The sequence below is a fragment of the Argentina anserina genome, chromosome 5 (assembly GCF_933775445.1).
Source record: "Argentina anserina chromosome 5, drPotAnse1.1, whole genome shotgun sequence".
NCBI lineage: Eukaryota > Viridiplantae > Streptophyta > Magnoliopsida > Rosales > Rosaceae > Argentina > Argentina anserina.
Genome location: NC_065876.1, coordinates 9,525,581 through 9,549,542, shown reverse-complemented (window position 1 = coordinate 9,549,542; position 23,962 = coordinate 9,525,581). Strand labels below are relative to the sequence as shown.

At 36.5% G+C, this 23,962-nt stretch overlaps 5 protein-coding genes across 5 annotated transcripts; 2 read left to right on the top strand and 3 right to left on the bottom strand.

Moving 5' to 3' along the window:
- The first annotated feature begins 823 nt into the window (after positions 1-823).
- On the top strand, positions 824-2,708 carry LOC126794709 (alternative NAD(P)H-ubiquinone oxidoreductase C1, chloroplastic/mitochondrial). Its single transcript, XM_050521478.1, has one exon. It carries the CDS (start codon positions 838-840, stop codon positions 2,422-2,424), a length of 1,587 nt encoding a protein of 528 aa, XP_050377435.1. The 5' UTR covers positions 824-837; the 3' UTR covers positions 2,425-2,708.
- Positions 2,709-2,858: 150 nt separating this feature from the next.
- LOC126795181 (21 kDa protein) lies at positions 2,859-3,788 on the bottom strand. The gene has a single exon (XM_050522021.1). The coding sequence runs from the start codon at positions 3,739-3,741 to the stop codon at positions 3,157-3,159; it is 585 nt and encodes a 194-aa protein (XP_050377978.1). The 5' UTR covers positions 3,742-3,788; the 3' UTR covers positions 2,859-3,156.
- A 7,507-nt stretch (positions 3,789-11,295) lies between these two features.
- LOC126794953 (21 kDa protein) lies at positions 11,296-12,057 on the bottom strand. Its single transcript, XM_050521750.1, has one exon. The coding sequence runs from the start codon at positions 12,016-12,018 to the stop codon at positions 11,389-11,391; it is 630 nt and encodes a 209-aa protein (XP_050377707.1). The 5' UTR covers positions 12,019-12,057; the 3' UTR covers positions 11,296-11,388.
- A 2,489-nt stretch (positions 12,058-14,546) lies between these two features.
- LOC126795111 (uncharacterized) lies at positions 14,547-17,694 on the bottom strand. The gene is made up of 8 exons (XM_050521930.1): positions 17,557-17,694; positions 17,317-17,463; positions 17,100-17,197; positions 16,900-16,972; positions 15,595-15,655; positions 15,409-15,494; positions 15,229-15,318; positions 14,547-14,816 (listed from the first exon to the last, which is right to left on the bottom strand). The coding sequence occupies exons 1-8, from the start codon at positions 17,656-17,658 to the stop codon at positions 14,754-14,756; spliced, it is 720 nt and encodes a 239-aa protein (XP_050377887.1). The 5' UTR covers positions 17,659-17,694; the 3' UTR covers positions 14,547-14,753.
- A 3,742-nt stretch (positions 17,695-21,436) lies between these two features.
- On the top strand, positions 21,437-23,637 carry LOC126794844 (non-specific lipid transfer protein GPI-anchored 7). Its single transcript, XM_050521630.1, has 3 exons — positions 21,437-21,821; positions 21,952-21,990; positions 23,281-23,637. Exons 1-3 carry the CDS (start codon positions 21,497-21,499, stop codon positions 23,376-23,378), a joined length of 462 nt encoding a protein of 153 aa, XP_050377587.1. The 5' UTR covers positions 21,437-21,496; the 3' UTR covers positions 23,379-23,637.
- The last annotated feature ends 325 nt before the right edge of the window (positions 23,638-23,962 follow it).

Below are 23,962 nucleotides of genomic sequence, written 5' to 3'. Positions count from 1 at the left end.
CGAATCAAGGCTGTGAAGCTGCCACATATGTCAGAATTCATATCCATGAACAAGAAGTTTAAATCGATACATGTCTTCATTTTTGGATCCAACTTCCTGCAGAGCCCATTTCATTCCTCGCTGAAGCCCAGCCCACCTTCTCCAGACCAAACTCACCAAAAGTGGAACAAAAACAACTCACTTTCTTCCCCGTATTGGCAAGTACTCCCCTTCCTCGTTCTACAAAGTTGAAACTTCTGGAGTTCGGGGTTCCCTCACATCCTCCTCTACACTCTACAGTCCTTCAGCCTCTGATGAGTTTGCCCATTACGCACAAAAGGTATCTGCTAGTTTTCTTTATTTACTTGTAACTTTTGTGTAGGACTTTGCTGTTTCCAGGGTAGAGTTTTAGAGTTGAGAGATTCACCGGTTTCCGGTGAACTTTCTGTGGTTGCTAAGTTGATGGTTACTTGTGCAAATGTTTCAGCTTTGAATACAATTAGTTTTTTTTTTTGTGGTGTTATTATCTTTGCATTTGGTCCTCAGAGCACTGGTACTGATTTCTTGCTATTCTGCTTAGAATGCTTCCTCTATTTTCGGAATTGAATAACAGTGGATTCGAGAGTGTTGCCCTTTCTTATGATTAGGACCAATTTGATAACTTAAGATATTGATTAAAATATTTGTCTTGTTCTGCTGTTTTTGTTTCAAAAGAATAATGACAATGTGCTCCCTATATTGCATTTGTTCATATATGGTGTCATTGGTATGATAAGGTGGGATCATAGGATGATTTTTCTCTGATAATCTGAGAAATGTAATACGTTGGTTAATGTATGACAGATTAAACTGTAAATCATGTCATCAACTGCACTTGCTGCGTCAGCAACACTTCTAAGGCTCAATTGTGAGGCAAAGCACCAGGGCAGATTATTTCCTGATTTCTCGAGAGGACGCGGGTCTAAGATATCACTATTTGCTAGTTCACAAAGGAAAAGCTATCAGTTTGTTGTTGCTTCAAGTGCATCTGTGGGGAATGGAGGTGTCGCGGAGATGTCTGAAGCTGAAAGTGCCCCTCGGTATTATTCTTGGCCGGATGAGAAGAAACCAAGGGTGTGTATACTAGGTGGTGGGTTTGGAGGTCTATTTACTGCTCTAAGACTGGAATCATTGGTGTGGCCTGATGACAAGAAACCTCAGGTGCTCCTTGTTGACCAGTCTGAACACTTTGTTTTTAAGCCAATGTTGTATGAGCTTCTTTCCGGTGAAGTTGATGCGTGGGAGATAGCCCCTCGCTTCTCAGATCTGCTGGCAAATACAAGTGTGCTGTTTTTACAAGACAAGGTCAAACTCTTGTACCCCTCTGATCATTTGGTAATGAATGGACCTGCAAAATCAAGTGCTGGAGGAAGTGTCCTTCTTGAGAGTGGTCTTCTTATTGAATATGACTGGCTGGTTCTTTCTCTGGGTGCTGAAGCTAAGCTTGATGTTGTACCAGGAGCATTGGAGTATGCATTGCCATTTGTCAGTATGGAGGATGCTCGCAAGGTTGATCTTAGGCTAACAAAACTGGAGAGAAGAAAGTTCAGCAAGGAATCTCTGATACGTGTGGTGGTGGTTGGTTGTGGTTACGCGGGAGTTGAGTTAGCTGCTACCGTATCGGAGAGACTGCAGGACAGAGGTTTAGTGCAAGCGATTAATGTAGAAAACACAATCTGCCCCAATGCCCCCCCTGGAAATAGGGAAGCTGCATCTAAAGTTCTCTCGTCGAGGAAAGTTGAACTCCTGTTGGGTTACTTTGTTCGTTGTATTCGCCAAGTAGTTGATACGGAAGCTTCAGAAAAACATGATATTGGGAAATATATATTGGAACTGCAACCTACTGAAAAAGGATTACAGAGTCAAACTGTTGAAGCAGATCTTGTCTTATGGACTGTTGGGTCTAAATCCCTTCTTCCTCATCTGGAACCTGGTAACAGGCGTGGTGCGCTTCCCTTAAATGGCAGGGGCCAAGCAGAAACAGATGAAACTCTTCGTGTTAATGGTCACCCTCGCATATTTGCAGTTGGTGATTCTTCTGCTCTAAGAGAATCGAATGGAAGGCTACTTCCTGCAACTGCACAGGTCGCTTTTCAGCAAGCAGATTTTGCTGGTTGGAATTTGTGGGCTGCAATAAACAACCGCCCACTTTTGCCTTTCAGGTTTCAGAATTTAGGCGAAATGATTGTTTTGGGGAGAAATGATGCTGCCATTTCTCCAAGTTTCATCGAGGGATTAACGTTAGATGGTCCTTTGGGTCACACTGCGAGGAAATTAGCCTACTTGATTAGATTACCAACTGATGAGCATAGGCTTAAAGTAGGGATCAGCTGGCTCACAAAATCTGCTATAGATTCTGTTGCATCTCTGCAGAGCACCCTGACCAAGGTTATCTCAAACTCATAGACCCTTTTATTATTCCAGGATATACCACTCCTCAGTCATTGTGAATCAATCGAATGTTGGCAAGGAAACTTATAATAGAAGCTTCGTTGGTAACATAAGCAATAGAAATTATTCATCTTGTTCAGGAAAACATATCTTCACTTATAAATATTATTTATTTTCATGTTGATGAACTTCAACGGATTATCGGGCACTCGCTACTGCAAGCCTCTGGTGGCCGCCGGCAGGTTGGAATTTGGACTGTACGAGAAATAATAAAATAAGCGCCGTCGGGCGGCTTGTAAGTACTGTAAGAAAAGAAACCGCCACATTCACAATAATGCTTCCTATTCTATAGTTTTGCCTAAAGAATCTTGAAGGGGACGTGAAATATCAAATTGTTCAAAAGACAGATGATTAGCATACACAATTTATTTCATAAGGTACTGTATTAATGCTATAGTCCATAAGGCTTTAAACCACAAAAATATATATTTAGTGTTTTGAAGACCATGCTTGCTGCATATACTTACGGTGCTATAGAAACCACTCCATATGATTCATTCCTATACCTCTTAACAGTTCTAGCATTTTTTTTCAAAATAATATTCTTGTCCATCAGACTTTTTTACACATGAACAAGTCTCCCGTTTGGAAACTAATAATAGAACATGTATGGATACTGGTCTATAATTCTTGTGTAATACTGTAGGTAGTATACAAATTTTCACCCCTAGCTAGAGGAATGCAGCTTTAGTTCGAGGCATAGTTGTTGATGAGTGCCAAGGCATTGCTCGTCAGACGCGAAATCTTCAGTATTTCCTTCCGGATAACAGTCTCCACCTTCCCATTCAATTTATCAAAACCATCCATGCAGGTGTCCTCATCAGTTAATGCAGCACTGACCCATGTTTGAACATCACTAATTTGAAGCGGGAAATTTCTCGAACCTTTAACTGCATGTCCAAATTCATCTATGGATTCTCGCAGCTCGTCCAAAGCATCACTAACCTCCTCAACACAGTCGAGTGTAGCTGCAGCCTCTATAGCCTTCAGTCCATGAAGTCTTGAACACCTGTTTATTACCACGGAAGTTGCTTTGGTGGCTGCAAGGCTCACATTGAGGGCGGTATGTGCTAGCACTTTCGGACTGGTTTTGATTTTCTCAGCATAGATTGAGAGGGAGGTGTAGCACAGTGCCGGATATAGCGTCATGCTGCATGATGTCTTTATGTACTGAGTGTTTGCTTTGCTAGAAGGTGCTGCGGCGGCTGCGCAGGGGTTGATGTGGTTAAGAAGCAACATAATAGATAGAGCTAGCATAGGATGGCATTCCATCTCTCTCTCTCTCTCTCTCTCTCTCTCTCTCGTCTCTAGAAGACTACTTTATTTCTTCCTTATGTAAGATGGATGAATTTGTAAAGGAAAGGATGCCTCATATATATATAACTAGCTAAGTGGTTCCCGCCACACTCATAAATCATAAATCGATCTCAAATCAATCACCGAGTTGTTAAATCAATCATCCAAGTGTGCCTCCAAAATTGAACAATATTGGAGGATACTTTAAAAAATGTAACATCATGAATAAAAGCAACAACTTTGGATTGAGCGATGCGTAATTTATTATATTATTTCCCAGATGCATGGCTGGTCCTGTTAAAGTGTAATCATACATTACTAAGCATAATGAAATCGTGTACGTAACTAATTGAAGACTAAAGTGACAGTTCACGACTTGCCTCTTAAATTGTATCTTGATTTTAAATATTTTATACTAAGTTTGGGACCAATTTTAAAATAATGATCATTTTACAAAATTAAAACCGGAATCGAAAAAAGAAAAACAGTCTGGATTTAACATTAATTATTTTTGGAACCAGAAGAAACCGGAATCGTAAATATCAAGTCGGTTTTTGAGTTTTTACGGTTCTAAAAGTTTACTGTAATATAATTTTACCTCCAAGCCTTAACTAATAATTATATAAAAATATCAACTTCAAAATACAAATACAGAATGTAATAACAACCTCTCTAATACAATTACCTAATGATCACAATTAACATACTCAATTAATATTTCAAAAAGAATTGAGAGAGAGAGAATACAAAACTAGGACAATTTGAATTTTAGGAAGTAAGAGAATAAAGAGGAAGTGAGAGCGTAAGTCAAAGCGAATATGGTTTTTTTAAAATTTATATAGTGGTTAGTAAGAGTCTAAGAAGTAAAGAAAAGAAAGTGATGAGGGAGGTGGTGATAAAACATGTTTCTTTTAGGGGGTTTTTTTTATATAGTTGTGAAGACACGGTTTTAACAGCTCCAAAATCATTTTCAAAAATAAGAACCGAAGTCTAATCGAATCGATTGTTTCAATGCAATTCCTCTAGAGTTTGTAATTTATTTATTTTTGGAATCGAATCGAATAGATAATTTCGACGGTTCTAAACGGTTCTCGAATCTAAAATCCCGGACCTATTTTATATTGATTGATGTCGTGTGTTTCTATTTGAGCTTGGATTGATTAAAATGAAAACTTGTGTGTTGTGTGTTTATTTCAATATTAATGAGAACAATCATCCTTTTGGTCACAAGTTCTTCAGTTGCACCGCTGAAACTATGTGACAAGATCTATCGATCTGGGTTTAGATTGAGCACTACTCGGAATATTTGCTGCAGAAATTATAACTAGGTAAGTAGGTATTACCTGCTGTAAGACGTATGCAGAAACTTGGTGACATTCTGATTAGACAACAGCATTCTTTCATCTGGTATTGACCGTAACTAGGGTCTTGGTAGTGAAAGAAGGAGACTGGATATGCTTAAAATTCCTTGGCGTTCTGATCCACAGCAGCACTGATTTGGTTTTTGTTTTCCCAAATACCCTTTATTCCAATCACCTCAAAGAAAATGGGGGATCAATCATTCAATCCTTGGCTCTTTTAATAAAGACAAATAAGTTATTCTCACAACATAAATTGTTGGTTTAGTATATTGTTAAAGAAGAAACAATAAATTGAAAACTGAAGCTGTATTATTCAAGCTGCAAACACATTTAACCAATTAGAATTTAAACAAAAATCAGAAATATACATGCAGTATTGATAGAGATGGCCATCAGTTGAACCTTGATCTTCTGCTCTCTAATACGTTCACAAACCTCAATGAGATAGGTAGTTGTATTGTTGTTGTAATGAGAGGCATGGACCAATAGCTCATATATATATAGTGATTCAATTAGTGTTTTACCCATTAAAGAGTCTTAATTGAATTCTAATTTGTTTTCTTATTGAACATGATAATCATATTATAAATCTAATTGAATTCTTAATGAATATCTTTTTTATATAATTACAAGTTATTGTTGAATATACATTTCTCATTCAACTCCAATTGCTTAGAAATTATTTGATCAATTACTTAATCTTCAACTCATGTAATTTATATATTAAGTCCAAATTATTTGCTCAGTTACTGGCCAGGGTTCATTACTTCTGTTTTTAGTTAAGGAAGATATATCACCTTGATCTTACTACCGGATTAGGACAATAGATACAAGTTTAATACTAAAATTTCCATCGATCTATATCCTTTTCCTCATCATTATGCAAAGTGACTTCACAAGACAGAACTCACAGACGCTTTATTTTGATTTCGTGAATCTCAGTTTTCTGTTCCTGCTTAAATATGTTTGTGTTAACTTATCAGCTAGTAACTGCTATATTGGCAGCCATCAGGATTTATGTTTAAACGAAGCTCATGTACGTAGTTATTCAGGATGTAGTAGTTGAGAACTGTACATAACTACATATGAAAGTACTTTTCATGAGGTTTAGTTGTTACGTCCCCAGCTGTACAATGCAATCGCTTCTAGTTTTACTCGGTCCTAAATCCCTTCATTCAGATTAAACTTGCTTCTCTTATCTGATTAAAGAGTCCTGCTATATACAAAATTTGTTTGAAACATTGCAAGGATTGGAAGAAAGAAAGGTAGCGGAAGGTTCTGATCAAATATCTTAAATTGAAATTATTAAATAATAAGAGGCAAATGAGGCTGCATAAGGTCCTAATCAATGTTCTAAATATCCCGATATATTCTCGGTATATCCCCGATATATCCCTGATATTAAGAAAACGATACGATAAGTTGCTTATCGGTCTATTATATTGGTCAACCCGAAAAATCAAGTCAAATGACGATATATCGGTGTTTTTTTTTCGTTTTTTTAAACCACGTTGTTTTGAAAAAATAATTTAAATAACATGAAAGTTTCGTCGACAGCATTCGATGACGAGAGAGTTTATGATGAATGATCACCTCTATTTTTATTAATTAATACTATTTATGTATTTTAATTATCAAAACAATGAAATATTTTTTTATGAAGTTTATTTAGTACATTTACTTCTATAAGTTTTAATTTCTCAAGTTTATTTAGTATATTTTGATATGTATGTTTATAAATATATTAAATTTAATAAAAATTAGCAAAAATGATAAATCCGATACAATCTGATATATCTCGATATATCCCCGTTATATCCTTATTTTACAAAACCGATACGATGCCGATAACCGTTATTTAGACCATTGGTCCTAATCATGCAATTATGTGACTAGCTTAAATTCTTATTTGGTATGGTACTTGTTTAAAATCAGGAAAGCATGCTTGAAATGTATAACGGAGCAAACATAAACAGACGCATCGTACAAGAATTTTCGTTCACATCCTATATTTAAATTATTCTCCATGCCACATGTGAGCTACATGGCATTTTTCAGACCAAAAAAAAAACAGAGAGCTCCATGGCATTTGTCTACTCCCAGTTAACTTTTCTATGCAGGTTGAGCTTGTGCTTCACTATCCCATGGTCCACAAATCACTTTTATGGGGACACGAGGATTCACTATGCCCCTTAATCATTCACCTAATGGTCTAAATATCGTTTATCGGTATCGTATCGGTCGAGCGGTAAAACGATATATTGGGGATATATCGATATATATCGATTTTATCGGATTTGCATATTTACAATAAAATTTATAAAATTATATTTCAATATGTACCAAATAAACTAAAAAAAAGGTAATAAGTAAACTAAAGAAAATAAATATTTGATTTTGTGACAATTAAAGTACACGAACGGTATCTAATAATAAAAATAGTTATTTAAGAATGATTATTTAGGTTTGAAATTCATCATATATATTTAAAATATATATATATAAATTTAATATATATATATATAAATGAAGAAAAAAATCAGTTTTTTCAAAAAAGTGAGGAAAGAAAAATTAAAAAATTAAAAAAAATTGAAAACAAATATCAAAGTTTGACTGATATATCGGAGTTTGACCGATATTTGACCGTTGACCGATATATTCAACCGATATGAGCGATATCGTATCGTTTTCTAAATATCACCGATATATCTAATATTTAGAACACTGCATTCACCCCTTCATGCATGCAACTGCCTCCCCACCATTTTGATGTGGTAAATAAACTAATTAATCAACTTTGCAATCTTCCATGTGCTTCATCTCATTTCCATGATCAATGACTAGGCTTGATAAGATGTGAATAATGACTCATTTGTTTAAACATGATCTAGTCTAATTCTATTTCAAGCAGTGAGAAGCAATTTTGCTGATTGCATAATGTTTCGATGTTTCCAAAATAAGCTTATAAGAGCATCTCCAATCAACTAGCTAAATTTTTGCCAAACTCAAAATTTGATATATGAGGTGGAAGAGCCATTTTTAACATAAGTTTGTTCCAATCGAAAAGTCAAATTTGGAATTTTTATATTATTATTATTTCATTTAAAAAGAAAACAACAATTATCACTCACTCACTCTCTTCCCTATCTCAATAATATCCGTCTTCTTCTTTTTCGGTTACATGACTTGCATCTCTCCTCTATCTATTCTTCTGGTTTCATTATCAACTCTTAAAATCAATACCGATAGAAAAATCATGTTGGGTATTTGAGAGATATTGCCTGCGATTGTTCAAGGGGTGAGTGGTTTTGGATCATCATCATGGCCGTTTTACCCATGGATGGGTAAGTTTATGATGTTAATCTTTATGCCCAAATCTAAATGAAAATTTAATATTTGCATCTTGTATTGTTTTGATGTGGGTGTTTTGTTGAAACTCAAAACCCAAACTTTGGAGGTGATTTGAGTACATAAATGGGAAACAAAAGCTTGAAGTGGCTCAATTGGGGCAGAGTGTTCCTTTTGGAAATTGATGAAGGATGAGCAAAAGCATATAGGACATTTATTGGTCTTGGAAAATTCCATGATCGAGTATTTTGGTTTTTTTTGTTTTTGTTTCAATGAGTCTAGTCAGAGTAGTTCTCAGAGTGGAAGACGAATTTGGTCTGGGTAGGTCTAAAAGAAATTTGACTCATTCGGTGACTTGAGTCAAATTTGACATGAAGCTAGATTAGTTAAATTACAAGTGTGTGACTAACCGGTTGGAGTCAGGAGACTTTAGCCAAAAGTAGCCGTGGAGCTGATATGGCAAATTTGGCTCTTCGGCCGGAGATGCCTTAGATGTCCCATCCCATGTAAAAACAAAAAAACCTAAATTAAGAGATAAGTCCCCTCTTGAATTATATATTTCTCTGCATCATCTTTAGATTCTTATTTGCTTTCCTGACGAAGGAAATCAACTAACTCTAGATTTGGTCGTCTCAAATCTCAGATGTAAAGTAAGTCCAGATCGAACTAGAGCAATGAAAATGGATCACGTTGAAGACGTCGATAAAAAAAGGGGTAATCACATCGATAATGACATCGCTTTAACCATATATTCTTAGTTCATGTAGCGCGATTTTTTCGCGGCAAAACTGTCTGCCTGTTTTCTGGGATGAGTTTATGTTGTATACGAAGATGTTAGAACCATGGTTCAAAATATCGATATCAGTAGATATATCGTTTTTTTTAAATGAGATATCGGATATATCGAAGATATATTAGGGATATTGGAAAAAATATATCGTTCATGTTTCAAAACTATTTATTTATTATTAAATTACATACAAACATATACAATTATTAATTTTATCTAGTACCAGAAAAAAACTCTAAGTGTTTGAAAAGACGCACGTTTGTCAATAAAACTGTAATACTTTGCTTAAGACATACGAGTCATATAGTACAAAATGTAATGGTTAAAATGATAGACATATATCTCTTTCGAGATGCCGACAGTTTCTCCGAGAAGGGGATAGTAAGGATAAATCTAACTTGATGATTGATCATATACTTATCTAAACTGACCGTAATCGTAAATATGATAACCAGATTGATAGTTTTACTTCATGTGATTCGTTTGATGTCTCACTATACTCTGTGCTCTATCAATATAGAATCAAAAAACTTAAGGTAACTAAAGTAACATCATATGGAATACTTTGATCATCAATGACTCTTCTTGTTCTTACGCACCATGATCACCTGATCTAGATCCATGATCCTCATCTTGGATAGCATGATCAAAATTATTTTCACAAGTAAATTGCTCAAATCCTCTGTCTACATAAGATTGTTCTTCCACCACTACCATTACCATGACCACCACCACCATTATCTGAACTATCTGGAGTTGCTACGCCGGCTCACACACTAGCATATTTGAATCATTTTCCAAGTCTCTAACTCAATCAGATAATACATTGTTTACATCAATTCCAAAATCACTTGCCTTTTCTACGTCGTGTGGAGGAGGGTTGTCATTTTCATCATCGAGGTCAAGAAGAGCATTTGTCACTGATATATATATTGAGTCTTGAGAGTTAAGACTTGAACCTTTATTTCTCATTCAGATTTCTTTTACGAAAAATTAAAATTAGCCGATTGAGGACTACTTTTATATTATTCTTTTTGATATCTCTCGAGGCTCGAGGTGATTAGTTAATAAAAAAACTCTTCTATGAGAGTCTGAGACATCCTCAAGTTGAGATAAAAAAATTTAAATAAATTTTTTCAGATATTTATCCAAAATATAGAAGATATATCGAATATATTGTAAATATATGAGATATTTTATATTATCACAGATATGGGAAAAAAAGTATTTACCCCTAAGATATATCGTTTTTTTTAATAAAATATTTAAGAATATATCAGAAATATCAGGGAGATTTTGAATCTTGACTAAAACTGGCTTCCGGAAAGCTAAATGAGTGAATGCTCATGAGATAAAATGAACATATATAATAATTGGGATGTGACCATCTACTGTGAAGTGACTAAATCAGTGTTCTCTTTAGAAAACATTAGCTCTTACGAAGTCTTCAGTTCAGAGTCCAGAAGACTTTTGTAACACTAGAAAAGTACAGATCTCAGGAAGAGGGAGGACTTGTTAGGCATCTGGTGCAATATAGCAACCATTCAGATTAATGGACAATTTAATGCAAATAATCTTCCAAACATTTGTTCTTCTTGAGGATACACACACACACATATATATATATATATATATATATATTGACTGTGAATCAATCATGTGACCATTATCCATTTATGTCGAATTTTCGAAGTGCTATATAACAGAACCGGGTTCGAAAAAAAAAACAAAAATACAAAACAATGTGGTAGCTGTTCATTTCAAATTGAATAGAAAACATGTTGGAAGGTTATGAATCATTCATATTTCAAAAGTGTATAAAAATAGACAGTTGGGCTTTGATAGGAAATGTTGAGATCGTGTCTGAGTGTCGAAATCATTTGATAGGAAATGTTGAAACCACTTCAGACAATTAGTCTAGATGGGAGGATATATGCATGTTCTTCACAAACAAAACTAGTATATTACAGTCAAACAAAAGCTTAACTGGTACAAAACTTAAAGCTTGTTGTCTTGCACATCAACCAGCATGAACAATAATACCCTCTAAACAAAAACTAGGCCAGGCACAAAGTCACAAACCTTACCAATACCAAGTCACCTTTACATATAACCAAGTGAGTGCTAGATCTGGGGCTCATTGGCAGCTGCAGCCGCCCGATGTTTAGCAGCAAAGCGATTAACCAGAGCGAGCGCGTTGCTAGTTACCTGAGCGACATTATTGATCCTTCTTATTATAGCAACCTTGATGTTCCCGTTCATAACACGACCTGAAAAACCATCAAGACAAGTGGTCTCATCAGTGAGTGCAGCACTAACCCAAGTCTGCACATTGCTCATGTGCCACATGAACTCCTGACCAAAGGCTCGTCCCATATGTCCAAGCTCCCTCATCGACTGGCCAAGCCGGTCCACGCCATCTCCCATGTTCTCTATGCAGTCCTTCACAGCTCTGTACTCCCTAGGCTTGATCCCCCTAACCTTAGTCAACTTCACCACAAAGGATTCAGCTTTTCGCACCCGGGATAAGCTCACTGCCAGAGCAGTCTGAGCTAGCTGTCTTTCACTCTGTCGAATAGAGCGTGCATAACCTGCAAGGCATTGAACACACAGAGCTGGATATTGGGTTGCTCTGCATGAAGCTTTGATGAAATTAGTGGAAGTAGAGTGTCTAGGTGGGTGTGAGTCTGCTTTACCAACCAGGTAAACAACATGAAAGAGAACTAGCAAGGAAATAAAGCCAAGTCTTGCCATGTTTGCTAAGGTTATAGGAGATGAAGTATGGGATTTCAAGGAGGGGGTATGAGAGTTTTATAGAGAGAATTAAGAAGGATTTAAACTTTCCTTTGGAGATATAATAAAGTGAAAGTGGTCATTGCCTACTCTGCACTTGAGATACTTGAATTACTTTCCGTTTAGTCATCTATACTGTTCTTTGACTTTCTTGAACTCTGTTTGATTGCAAGGAATTTAGGCTCACCATTTTTTTTTATATGTACTGTAATGGAGTAAATGTACCTAACCCCTTAAAGTTTGCACCGGAAAGTACCTAGTCTATGTACTAAAATTACATTAATTTGAACAAACTAATTGAGATTTGGCCAATATATACACAGGCGGATCCTCTTTATAACGAGGGATGCTCAAGTGCTCAACCATCCCCAACTAATCACAAAACAAACAAAAAATGCAAGTAATATACATATATATTTTTTAAGTGGAAACATCCTCTACACTCACTCACTCACACTAATTTCATCACTCGCACTTAACTTTTTCACACGTGCAGACAATATACATTAATCAAATTCTATTTTCTCTTCGTCTTCTTCCCCGACCTCAGAGACTGCCCTTAATTCTTAAACCAAATCCCTAAATTAGATTGACTAATTCCACTTGGGGTCTTGGGCCTTAGCTCCATGCTCCACCACAATACCACCGTCGTTCGTCGACGATTCAAGTGTGGCTGTGCGGCGCTATTGGGCTTGCTTCCTATATCAAATTGGGGATTTGTGGAATCTGTTTCTCTGTTTGGCAATCTCAAGTGAATGAAGTGATGAAATTGAAATTTGAGTTTAGTTTTACTTCGTTTAATTATTTTGGTTCTTCTAATTTTGAGTTTGAATTGAGTTGATTTTAGTTTTTTTTTTACTTTCTTGAAGAGTCAAGGAAGAGAACAGAGAAAAAGTAAGTTTTTTGTCCATCCACTCCATCGGTTCAAGGTTTATTCATATAATATCAGAACTTCAGCCCAAACGGAGCGTTCGAAAAAAATTACTTCATGGTTTTCAAGCACCGTCGAGATTCTCACTATTTGCTTCTTATTCGGTTTATAAATTAGAACTTCAAACATCCCCAATATGACTATCCAGAATCCACCACTGAATATATATGCATCTTGTGAAGAAGTAATCGAGTGTAAAATCCTGTTAAATGGTCCAAGTAATTAGTATGATTTCCATCTTGTACTGTTATATGGTCTGATGAATACCAGCTACAATTAGCGAGATGAGAACCAAATAATAAAGTACTGGTATATGGTCGAATCTGTCGATTATAATTATGCCTTTCATGATCAGAAGGATTAAATCAAACTAAATCAGAAAATGCTTTAAACCCTCTTATCTACATTAGAGTTTAGTAGTAGAAAATACAGATAAGTGATGATATGTCAAGCAAAAGTATGAGGCTCGACTCTCGTTGTTTAGATCCAGCTTAGGTCATTTCTCACTAACTTGAAGCAGACCTCCCACTTTGGTTAGGTACTCACTAGAAATATAATATCCCAACGATTCTGGTTTTTCTCATGATTACTACATAAAATCTAATTGACTCGTAATTTTTCTTCATTTCCCATATACTTTATACAGGAGCCAAGTAGTCATTCCAAGTAGAACGCAGAATGACCACATACAAAAAGCAGAACCCATTCTTTTCATGCTTGAAAACCCTGCCGAGTCCTTATTCCTGGATTTTCAGCCAAACTGTCCCAGTGTATCTATCCAAGTCAGTTGTTCTTGCACCTAATTATAGAGGAAGAAGATCAATGCTTACAGTAACTAATTTATCTTCCATGTTTAAATAAGCAAAGACTGTCCAGCTTCAAACATCATCTATATGATATGCAACATGTTTAAAAGAAGCACTCAGTCCTGACATTGTACTACTGGCATGTCACTTTATGTTTCTGTAGTGCTTTCAGAATAGTGACCACTTCTCAACCAAACAATCGGTGACCACTTTCTGGCTCCTCTCGATCAAGGACTCAAAGTTCAAACTCCATTTTCAGTTTTTCATCTCAAAGAACTTATCTGATAAACGACATGACAGCGCAAGACGTATGATATATCATATATGAAACTAAAATAGGGGAAACAAAACAATATCTAATGATTACATGCTTCTTGTATTTTAAATGTGTTTTATCAAGATATGTTCTATAGCATTCTATGATTTTCTGTTGACGAGTCTAATCCTTTCTTTCAAATCACTTTATCGAAATGAAGCCTAACTAGTAGTATTCGACCATGATACTGTGATAGTCCACCAAACTTTGTATTTCCTTCCTCTTTAGTCAATAGAAGTGTGTTTCTTATTGAAAAACTTGGATGGGCCTTATTCTCTCATCCATCCAGATCATTAGACTTGCACTGGCCTAACTACTATTCTTAATATTACATCTGAAACACATCTGTGGTAACTGTGTCGTATATTTTTAGTCTCATAACTGTGTTTTGAGAATATGTTTGTCCAGATCTCTGGAACGTCACTGTACGTACATATAGTACTGCAAGTCTTAATTAAGCATGTATTGGTACAATAGTAGACTCAAAGTTTACATTTTTCTTGTACGTTTGTAAATAAAAACTTAATCTATCCAAAGTAGTGTTTCAACACAATATAGACAGATCAAACTATCAAAGTCGCCAAAATTTTATCTAAAATAATACTCATTAGGCTTATATTATATACCAACTGATCAGTCTTCATTAAACTGTCATGTACTTGAGGACAGCTCCACGAAGCTTTTCCATGAAATCTGCTGCTTGCTTCTGCAAGCCAAAAATTTAACATCGAATTAAACTTACATATCGTTTTGGTCGCCATGTATGCAGGCATGCAGCAACTTATTTAGATATAACAGCAACTTTCTGCGTTATTTATGTACTTGTTGCAAGACAGTGCAAGACCTATAAAGCTTGTATATCAAAGTCAAGTACATTTGGGTAGTTGCATGGGGCAAATATTAGGACTGTAGCTTTAATTTCATTACAAGATCCCACCTCAGTTTCTTGATTAGTATTATTTATAGGTGGCATGAAGCTAGAAAGTAACATCATTTTCAGGCGAAGATGGTGGTGTTTCATGATGTATCATGGAGCCTCAAACTTGGAAAGGTAAACAAAACCATGAGATCCATAAACCATATGAAGAAATCTGAAAGAATATGTTTAAGAAAATTACCTGGTTACCCTGCAGAGCACTTGCTATGTTTTCATCAAGAATCGTCAACAAGGATCTATTCAGTTCATTGCTTTCAACCATCTCTAGTAACTGCATTGTCAGGAACAATTAACTCAGTTGAGTAAAACAGTACAAAAGCGTTCAACTTCAAAAGTGATGAATGAAAAGAGCATCACATACAGTTTCTTTGATATTCTTTGATGACAAGATTTTGGCCAGACTTTCCTTTGCTTTAATGAGGTCAATTTGCAATTTATCATACGCTTCTGTAACAAAATAAAAATGCAGCCAAAGTTTGACAGTTTCAGTAAGCATACAACACTAAGGTGAAGTCTTTATCATCAAACTGTGTGGAATTGAACAAACCTGTTCCTTCCTGCAGAGCTTTCTGCAGTGCTTCCAACTCAATCAACCTATCTTCTATGTCCTATTAAACATATTAACCATCACCAAATCTTTCAAATGCACATTGTCAAACAATTAATCAAGTTGTGCTGGAATTGACACCATTAGTATAGTTCTATGTAACACCGACACCGATACCGCGACACTGACACGGCAAATCTTAAAAACTCAAATCCCGACATGGTGTTGGCATAGAAATTTCTATATAATTTAATATATATATATATATATATATATATACGAGGCTTTTCAGGTGCGGAGGTCCGTACCTTAGCTTAAGGTACGGATTTTCATTGTTTGCCAACTTTCTGATCGTGTTTTCACATCTCCACCGTCAAATCTTTAGGTAATAACGTATAGATCACTTCTGCAAATTTTCAACCAATTTGGTAATCGTTAAGTCACTTAAAACTGTGTTTTTCTATTATATACATGAACGGTTAAAATTCGGCAGATTTAATCAGTTCATTGGTTTAACTTAATTAGATACCTTAACTATTACCAAATTGGCTGAAATTTTACATAGGTGATCTATACGTTATTACCTAAGGATTGGACGGTGGCGATATGAAAACTCGATCGAAAAGTTGATAAAAATGAAAATATGTACCTTAGCTTAAGGTACAGATCTCTGCATCTGAAAACCTCTGTGTATATATATATATATAGGAGGAGCCGCAACTTTCCTCCGTCGCTCCCTTCCACTACCTCTTTAGTAACATACTTTCAAAGTGGTGCACTTAGATTTTCCGGCTGAGCTGACTCAACATTTGGTTCTGTCTTACCTACACTTGAGCTCATCCTATTCAAATAAACACATCATATTTATCTTACACTAGCACACTAGCACGGTATCACCAAACCGGGAAACCCAAAGTCTCAAACTAATCCTATGACATTCCAAAGAATCCAAAGTTCCTAAACTAAATATATGAGTCTTTGACCTTCCAAAGAATCCAAACAAACAACAGTACAATGGAGGAAGGGGCGAGACGGAGGAAAGTTGCGGCTTTTTTCTGCTTTGAAATGCTTCGATTTGCGTCGTCCTCTGTTTTGAAGCAAAACAAAAGGAAAGTTGCGAAGTGAGAATTAAGGGTTATGATTTAGGGCTTAATTTTTGTTTTTTCATTTTTGTTTTCTTTTAATTCAAAACGATGATGTGGTATATCAGATACATTAGGTGGCGTGTCAGTCAATGTATTAAGCTGTGTTAAAAAAGTCAACATTCTGGTGTGGCTGTCGGTGCTATATAGTTACGTAACCAACCTGAGTTTTAGAAACCGCAAACCGTAGCTGGCCTATCTCATATTGTAGGTGCGAGAAAAATTCCTTGTTTAATCTGTACATAACATATCTATGTTAGAGTAAAAACTTGACGTGTTCTTTCATTTTTCATTCATTTAAGGATTCCTTACTATCACAATTTGAACAGACGTTCGTAAGTAAAAATGGGTGCAATCACCAACCTTGGCCTCAACCTCGAAATCTCGAACTCAATCTCTCTAGCTTCGGTGTCAAGAAAGTACTCGATCAACCCCTCTGCAGTGTCTGGAGCCACCCGAGACTTAAAAAGCAAGCAAACAAAAACACAAAACAATCACAAACACAATAAACTAATGAAGTAATAATTTACCACTAAGGCACCCAATTAATCAAAATTCAAAACCAACTTGTCAAGCTCACCTCTCTAACAGCTCGACGGCGCTCTTTTTCCTCCATGACTTGGCGCTCGAACGCTTCTCGAGCATCAGAGTCCTTCTCAAGTCGTCTCTGGAACTCGTTTCGGGCTATGTGGCCGGTCTGCGGCGGCCCGAGTATACCCTCTGGATCCTTCCTTGGTTTACCAACACCATTAAAATTAAAATTAAAACCTCAAGACATGGTTAAAACAAGATCATAGAAGGCAGAGTTTGGAGGGTTTACCCAGGTGACGCAGGAAATCCTTGTGGGGTTTATACGGCGGGGTATTGGCCTTGAAATAAAGGCGGAGCTGGTGGTAGCGATGCCAATGCTTAGAGCTGCCATTTGGTTTTTTGATTTGTGAAGCTCTGCTCAGCTCAGCCTCTGGTTTATTTGCTCTGTTTCGTATTTGTTATCCCTTTGGTTTTGGGTGGCAGAGTAGGTAAATAGAGCGTTATGTATGGCGGGAAATGCAACCGTTATCTGTATTATTTGGGCCGGTTATACGCAGATATTTAAGGCCCATGTACGAAGAACTAGTAACACAAATTAGCATAACATGAAGAAACTAATCATGCATGTTCCCCAAATTAAAAATGATGTGAATTCCAGTAATGTCTGTATAGTGTTTAGTTGTTTACTTTACAGGATAGCAAATCTCACAGTCTCACTCGAAGCATTCGCAAATCATGCACATCATGACGACAAGAAAACATCGACATTGTTCCTCATTTCTTATGGAACTCTATCAGCTGTTCGTTTGGTTGCTTATTGCAAGGGTCACGGTGATTGTTAATTTACAAACTGTATGACCGGCTTGAATCTTCCACCACCTAATTTCAAAGTTTAAGCGTACAATCAGACCTATTTCGACAATATCTACGGGACATGTTGATCATTTGTAGATTACATGCATATTACGACATGCTAGAATGAATTACACCCAAATAATATTGTATAGTGAATACAAGTTTAAGTCGGAACAATGTGAATCACAACTAAATGTATTGTGTGCCCTGAAAAACTTAAATCTCTTATAAACTACAAGAATTAACTTGATAACAATGACGAGTTTACTGGCTCAGTCCCAAATTCTTGCATTGACGTGAATTATAATTTGCAACCCACCCATATATCTTGATTATATTGAGTTATTGACAGAGATGGTCTTGGTAGCTAGGCAAGTACCTCGTCGAAAATATTGACTTCGTCTTCCTCGATTGAGTATTAAACTTTGAATACTCTTGAATGATTAATATTCTAAGCACGTAAGTGGCCGGCCAAGCCCGACGGCCGGAAGACTAGCTCGATTATCACAGTCTTGTATTCACATTTCACAGTCACAAGATTTATTTATCAGTTGAAGGGTAACTGATTTTTTTTCCATATCGATTATGTAAAATTCCTCAAATCAGTTCAGAACTTGAGATGGACATCATATAATAAGAAACTAAGAAAATTCCTAACCTGCCAATGTAGTTGGCAGCATTGACAAGGTCCGGGTTTTGAGTGACACTCCCGCTAAATTCAAAAAATTCGCTAAAATATTAGGCTCCCAAAGGATTGTTTTTGTTGCCTTAAAAAAAAAGGGATTGTTTTTGTTTTGTACTGCCCCATTGTTGTGGTCCTGTGGAGTTTTAAGGCCCTTTTTTTTACCAACTTATTTCGTAGGTTACCGACTTACCGATGCTTTATGGGAAGAATATCTTTGTAGCGGATTAAATAGCGTATAGGTTGTGGTGCTTTGTAAAAACAAGAAACAATTTCACCACCGGTATCCCAATTATTGTGGCAAGGTCAATGTAGTACCTCAACTCTGAATTGTACCAATGTAGTACCCAAACTTGTAATTCGCTATCAACGAATAGTCTAAGCCCAATTTCCGTTACGGCTCTGTTATCTCGCTCACGTGTCCCGCATGTGACCACACAAAAAATTCAACAGTGATACCCTAACTCTTGTGGTAAGGTCAATGTATTACCTAAACTCTGAGTTGTACCAATATAATACCCAAACTCGTTTTTCGCTATCAATAAGGGGTTTGAGGCCAATTTTTGTCTTATAGGTCAAAATAAAATAAGTATTTATCTAAATAATCTTATGTGGGTTATAAGACCTTAAATAAGAAACTCTTACAGTAAATATCTAGAATTCAGAAACAACTTACAAATTAGGTAAATCACTAACCCATTCGCATTACACTCCAGACACCTCACCACCACGGTGCGGCATCGAGGAGCTCCACCCCCTCTCATCCCCACCACCTCCTCCTTCACCACCAACACTATCTTCGAGCTCCTCCACCTCTCCTTGGAACCCCCGATCCATCGACACGTCACGCTCATAGACCTTCACTCTAAGGCCGCCGACCGCACCACTTTACACGCCTCGAATGTCGTAGGTGGAGAGAGAGAAGGTTGTATGTGGAGGAGGTGAGGGAGACGATGTGGTGGCTCAAGGCAGAGCTGCCGAGTTGGGAGAAGTCGTCATTGTGGTTGAAGAGATTGGAAGAAACACAACCCGTAGTATTGTTTTGCCTAGAAATCTGAGCTCATAAATAAAATGTGGAAGGAGTGAGAGTGAATGAGTAGGAGAAGAAAGGAAAAAAAGACAAGAAATTACGATACGTGACCCAAAAGATGGAGCTGTGATAGAAATTGGCTTCAAACTCCTCGTTGATAGAGAAAAATGAGTTTGGGTACTACATTGGTACATCTCAGAGTTTGGGTGCTACATTGAGATAACAGAGCCATAACAAAAATTGGGCGCAGACCCTTCGTTGATAATGAATTACAAGTTTGGATACTACATGGGTACAACTTAGAGTTGGAATGTTTTCTAAAAACAATACTTCTAGACAACAATATGGAATATCTATAAATCAAGTTCCAAATCAAGCATTTTGGTACACAAAGTTTGAATTTCAACCTAATATCTATACATTCATCATGACACTGTTAAGACCTCTGCCACCTTACATAATATGAGGATAATGAAAATACAAGATAGAACAATAACGAGTAATAGAAGCGGAATATGTAGAATAATTTTACTTTTCTATTGAATAAACGATATTACAATAATTACACTTTAATCTATAATAATATTATTCTCAAAAGTAAAATACTTCTTACTTGATAGTCACAATCAAGTATGAAACAACCTCACTAAGATTGTTGCTTTAAATGTCGATACAATCTCACTAAGATAGTTGTAATCACACATATGTTGACTTTACTAAGCTTGTTGATGTTGCCACTAAGGTCTTCAATGAAGTCACTAAGATCTTCTAGCACAAAGCTCTATTTTGATGTGAAATTCTTCTCTCTTGTTTTCACATTTTTTTGTTTTGTCCGTGTGTATCACTGGGCAGCCAACCTACTGCCTATATATATGTCTTTATGACTCACGGAAAACATCACAACTTAACCCCAGTACCAATTAGAATTAAACCTAAATCTCTTCCTAATACTGCTTTATATCGAAAAGGTCCATATAAATATGGAATACAACTTTTATTCTAAAACCCTTTTCTATAACAATTTCTAAACACTATTTAAGTAAATATATATTCCCAAATATATAACATTCTTTGCCGTGAATAAAACTTGCCTTGAGGCCCTTGACAGTTTCCTAGTTCAACTAGGAAATAACTTCAATACTCTCCCTTAGCTTATTCTTCACTCCTTTTGCATATCTAATCTTCATGACTTGTCTTCCACTCCATTCGGTTCTTCATCAACTTTATGGAGACCAATTCCGTGTACCTTCAGATAAATTGATCCCTATCGATCGATCTCTGACTAGGTATACTTACCTCCGTCTCATGGTCTCACCTGCTTACAAAGGCTTACGCATTATTGAAGCTCTTCCAAAAACGTATCGACTATGTCTTAGGTCTTTGTTTTTTTTAGTTTCATGTCTAAGTCTTTTGAAACATTAAAAATACTTAGGATAGAAGAAGAACAAAGAATAAAAATAGAAAATAAATGGAACAAAACTAACGGAGCCCGTGAACTCGCTCGTGGTCAATTTCTTCTAGTCTTCGTAAGTAATCACAGCTGTGAGCTCAGCTCAGCTGTGTATAAATATACGAACACAAACACAAACAGGGGAAGGAAGCCAGAGCAGACCAAATATCCTCCCAATAATTCAGAACAGCAAAAACCAGAGATTCACACTAATGGGTTGCCGCAACATTTCCACACTGACGGCCATGGTAGTTGCGGTGGTCGTGTTGAGCTCGATCGCAATCCCAACAACCAAGGCACAGGAGCAGTCGTGCGCTAATGACCTACTGCCCTGTGGAGACTACCTCAACAACACCAACCAACCATCCACCGCCTGCTGCACCGCCATCAATGAAACCGTGTCCACCCAGCTCACCTGCCTCTGCAATCTCTATTTCAACTCCAATGTTCTCCAGAGCCTGGGCGCTACCACCGAATCCGCTCTCAGAGTAGCCACCGCTTGCGGCGTCGACTCTGTCGATGTGAATCAGTGCAAAGGTATGTGGTGTTTTGATGAATGCAAGCACTTTTGAGGTTGATTTTGGATTTCCATGGACGCCCTTTTCAGATCTTTGATTATGTATGAACTAGTGTGAACTACTAATGCTTTACTGATTGGTTTTTGCAGCTCTCCTAGGTCAAGCACCAGCTGTTTCTCCACCTACAGGTACCGGACTTTGTTTTCATTTTGAAATCTTTTTAATGTTTTATTTACATTCCAACAGAACATTTTAGATTTCATCAAGAAAGGATCCCTTGCGGCTCTCGCAAGTTTTTCATATATAGGTAGTTACCCCAGCAAGTAAGCACAATGTAGTGATTGGTTCAGTTGATTTTAGTGCACCCATCTTCTCCACCACTTCCCTAGTTTGAATTCCAGGGATTCGTACTATTTATTTATTTTTATGTTTTTTTTCAAGTCTTTCCTCCTTACTTTTCATTTTTTGTTTTTCGGTTACCCATTTGTTCTTCTTTTTTTTTTCTCCATTTTTTTCTCATTTTTTTATATTTTCTAACGTTAATCATTAGTTTTCCAAAAAAATTCCAAAGGTTTTTGCTCTTTCTCTCATTTTGTTCTCCCATTATTCATTTTAGTACAATATTTAGAATTACATTCTAAATATTAGGGAACAAAATTACCTGTAAATTTTTTTTTTCGAGCAAGTCCTACCACATTTTACATCTTAGATCCGCCACTGCTTATAAGGCAACGAGTTGTCTTTTATTGTGTGTGAAATTCTTGCAATGTGATATACGTTTGTGAAATGCACATTTAAAAAATACTTGACTCATTTCAGCCAGCATCATATATATATATATATATATTTTAAGCAATTATGTCACCGATTAGAGATTTTCATATATAGTCATCATTGTTGTCACTAGTATCTGTTTTAGAATTCTTTGCTATTTTTCAAATATTGAATTAGTTAATGGAAAATAGTCTCTGGTGTAGAAACGTAGATAAAGGACAGAGTGTTTTAGCCAAAACAGAGAAGAGGACAGGGTGTTAGGACGAGGTCCGAGGGCAACACAAGGCCAGGCATGTGTTTGGGACTTTAGGTCGCCTCCAATTTTGACCACCGTATGAATTAAAATTGTGAAAAAAATCCCACTCCTTGACAAGTTTTCTAAAATTCTGAGTTTGTTAGCAAATAGATATTAAGCTTCGTGCTCATTAATCATGTCATGCTTTCACATCCTCACTTTGACCAAATGAGGAAGCTTCTTCTTCTCCAAGAATCAAAGTCACAGGATTTGAATATTAGATTAATGTACTATACCACAAACCATTATGCATATTACATTTAGGCCTCGTTTGGTTTGGTTCGTATTATGCTAGAATACTATCAAGTTACAGAAATTAAACTGTCGAAAAACGAGTGAACCATTATTTACGAATATCAGGAGTGATAATCTCCCTTGTGTTCATATACATTTGTGATTCGTCTTGCAGCTGTACCGGGAGGTGATGGTGGCAGTGGTTCCGTCAAGATTGCGTGGACAGGACTCCCTGCCCTGCTCTTATTCTGGGCTTCTCTCATGTACTACTAGGTTTTTCGCAGCCGATTGTTATAGTCTATTGAGTAAATAAGATTGGTTTTGGTATTAGGGTCCAGAGCAGAAACTTGGAGATCATTGTATTTGCTTCACGTTGGTACGTTGATATTAATTTATTTGAAATGCATTCGTAGCTTGGATCACTTTATTCAGAATTGCTTATGGACATGGTTATCAGGTTATGTGCTTTTGGTAGCCAATGACCAGATTCTTATGATGGTTTTTTAAAACATTAGTAATAAATCAATCTTTGTTGCAAATGGGTGAGACTCAATGTGATATGTAAGGGAGAAGTGTATTCTCTACTCTTATTTCTATCTCAAATCAACAGCAATGCTGCACTTAACAACAATGCCTTGTTCTTTTGAAGAGGTTAGAATCCATCTGAATAAATTGATTGTAATTTAAGCTCAAGTTTGCCGATCTCAGTATATATATGCTACAATTCGGAGCTTAGTCTTCGTTTTCGGTCACTAAGAGCATTTCTCTTTATTGCTTTTCTCATCCGCCTTACCTACAGAGAAATGGTATTACTTCGGTGGTTAGGAAAGTATGGATTCCAAAAGAAAGAGTGGCTT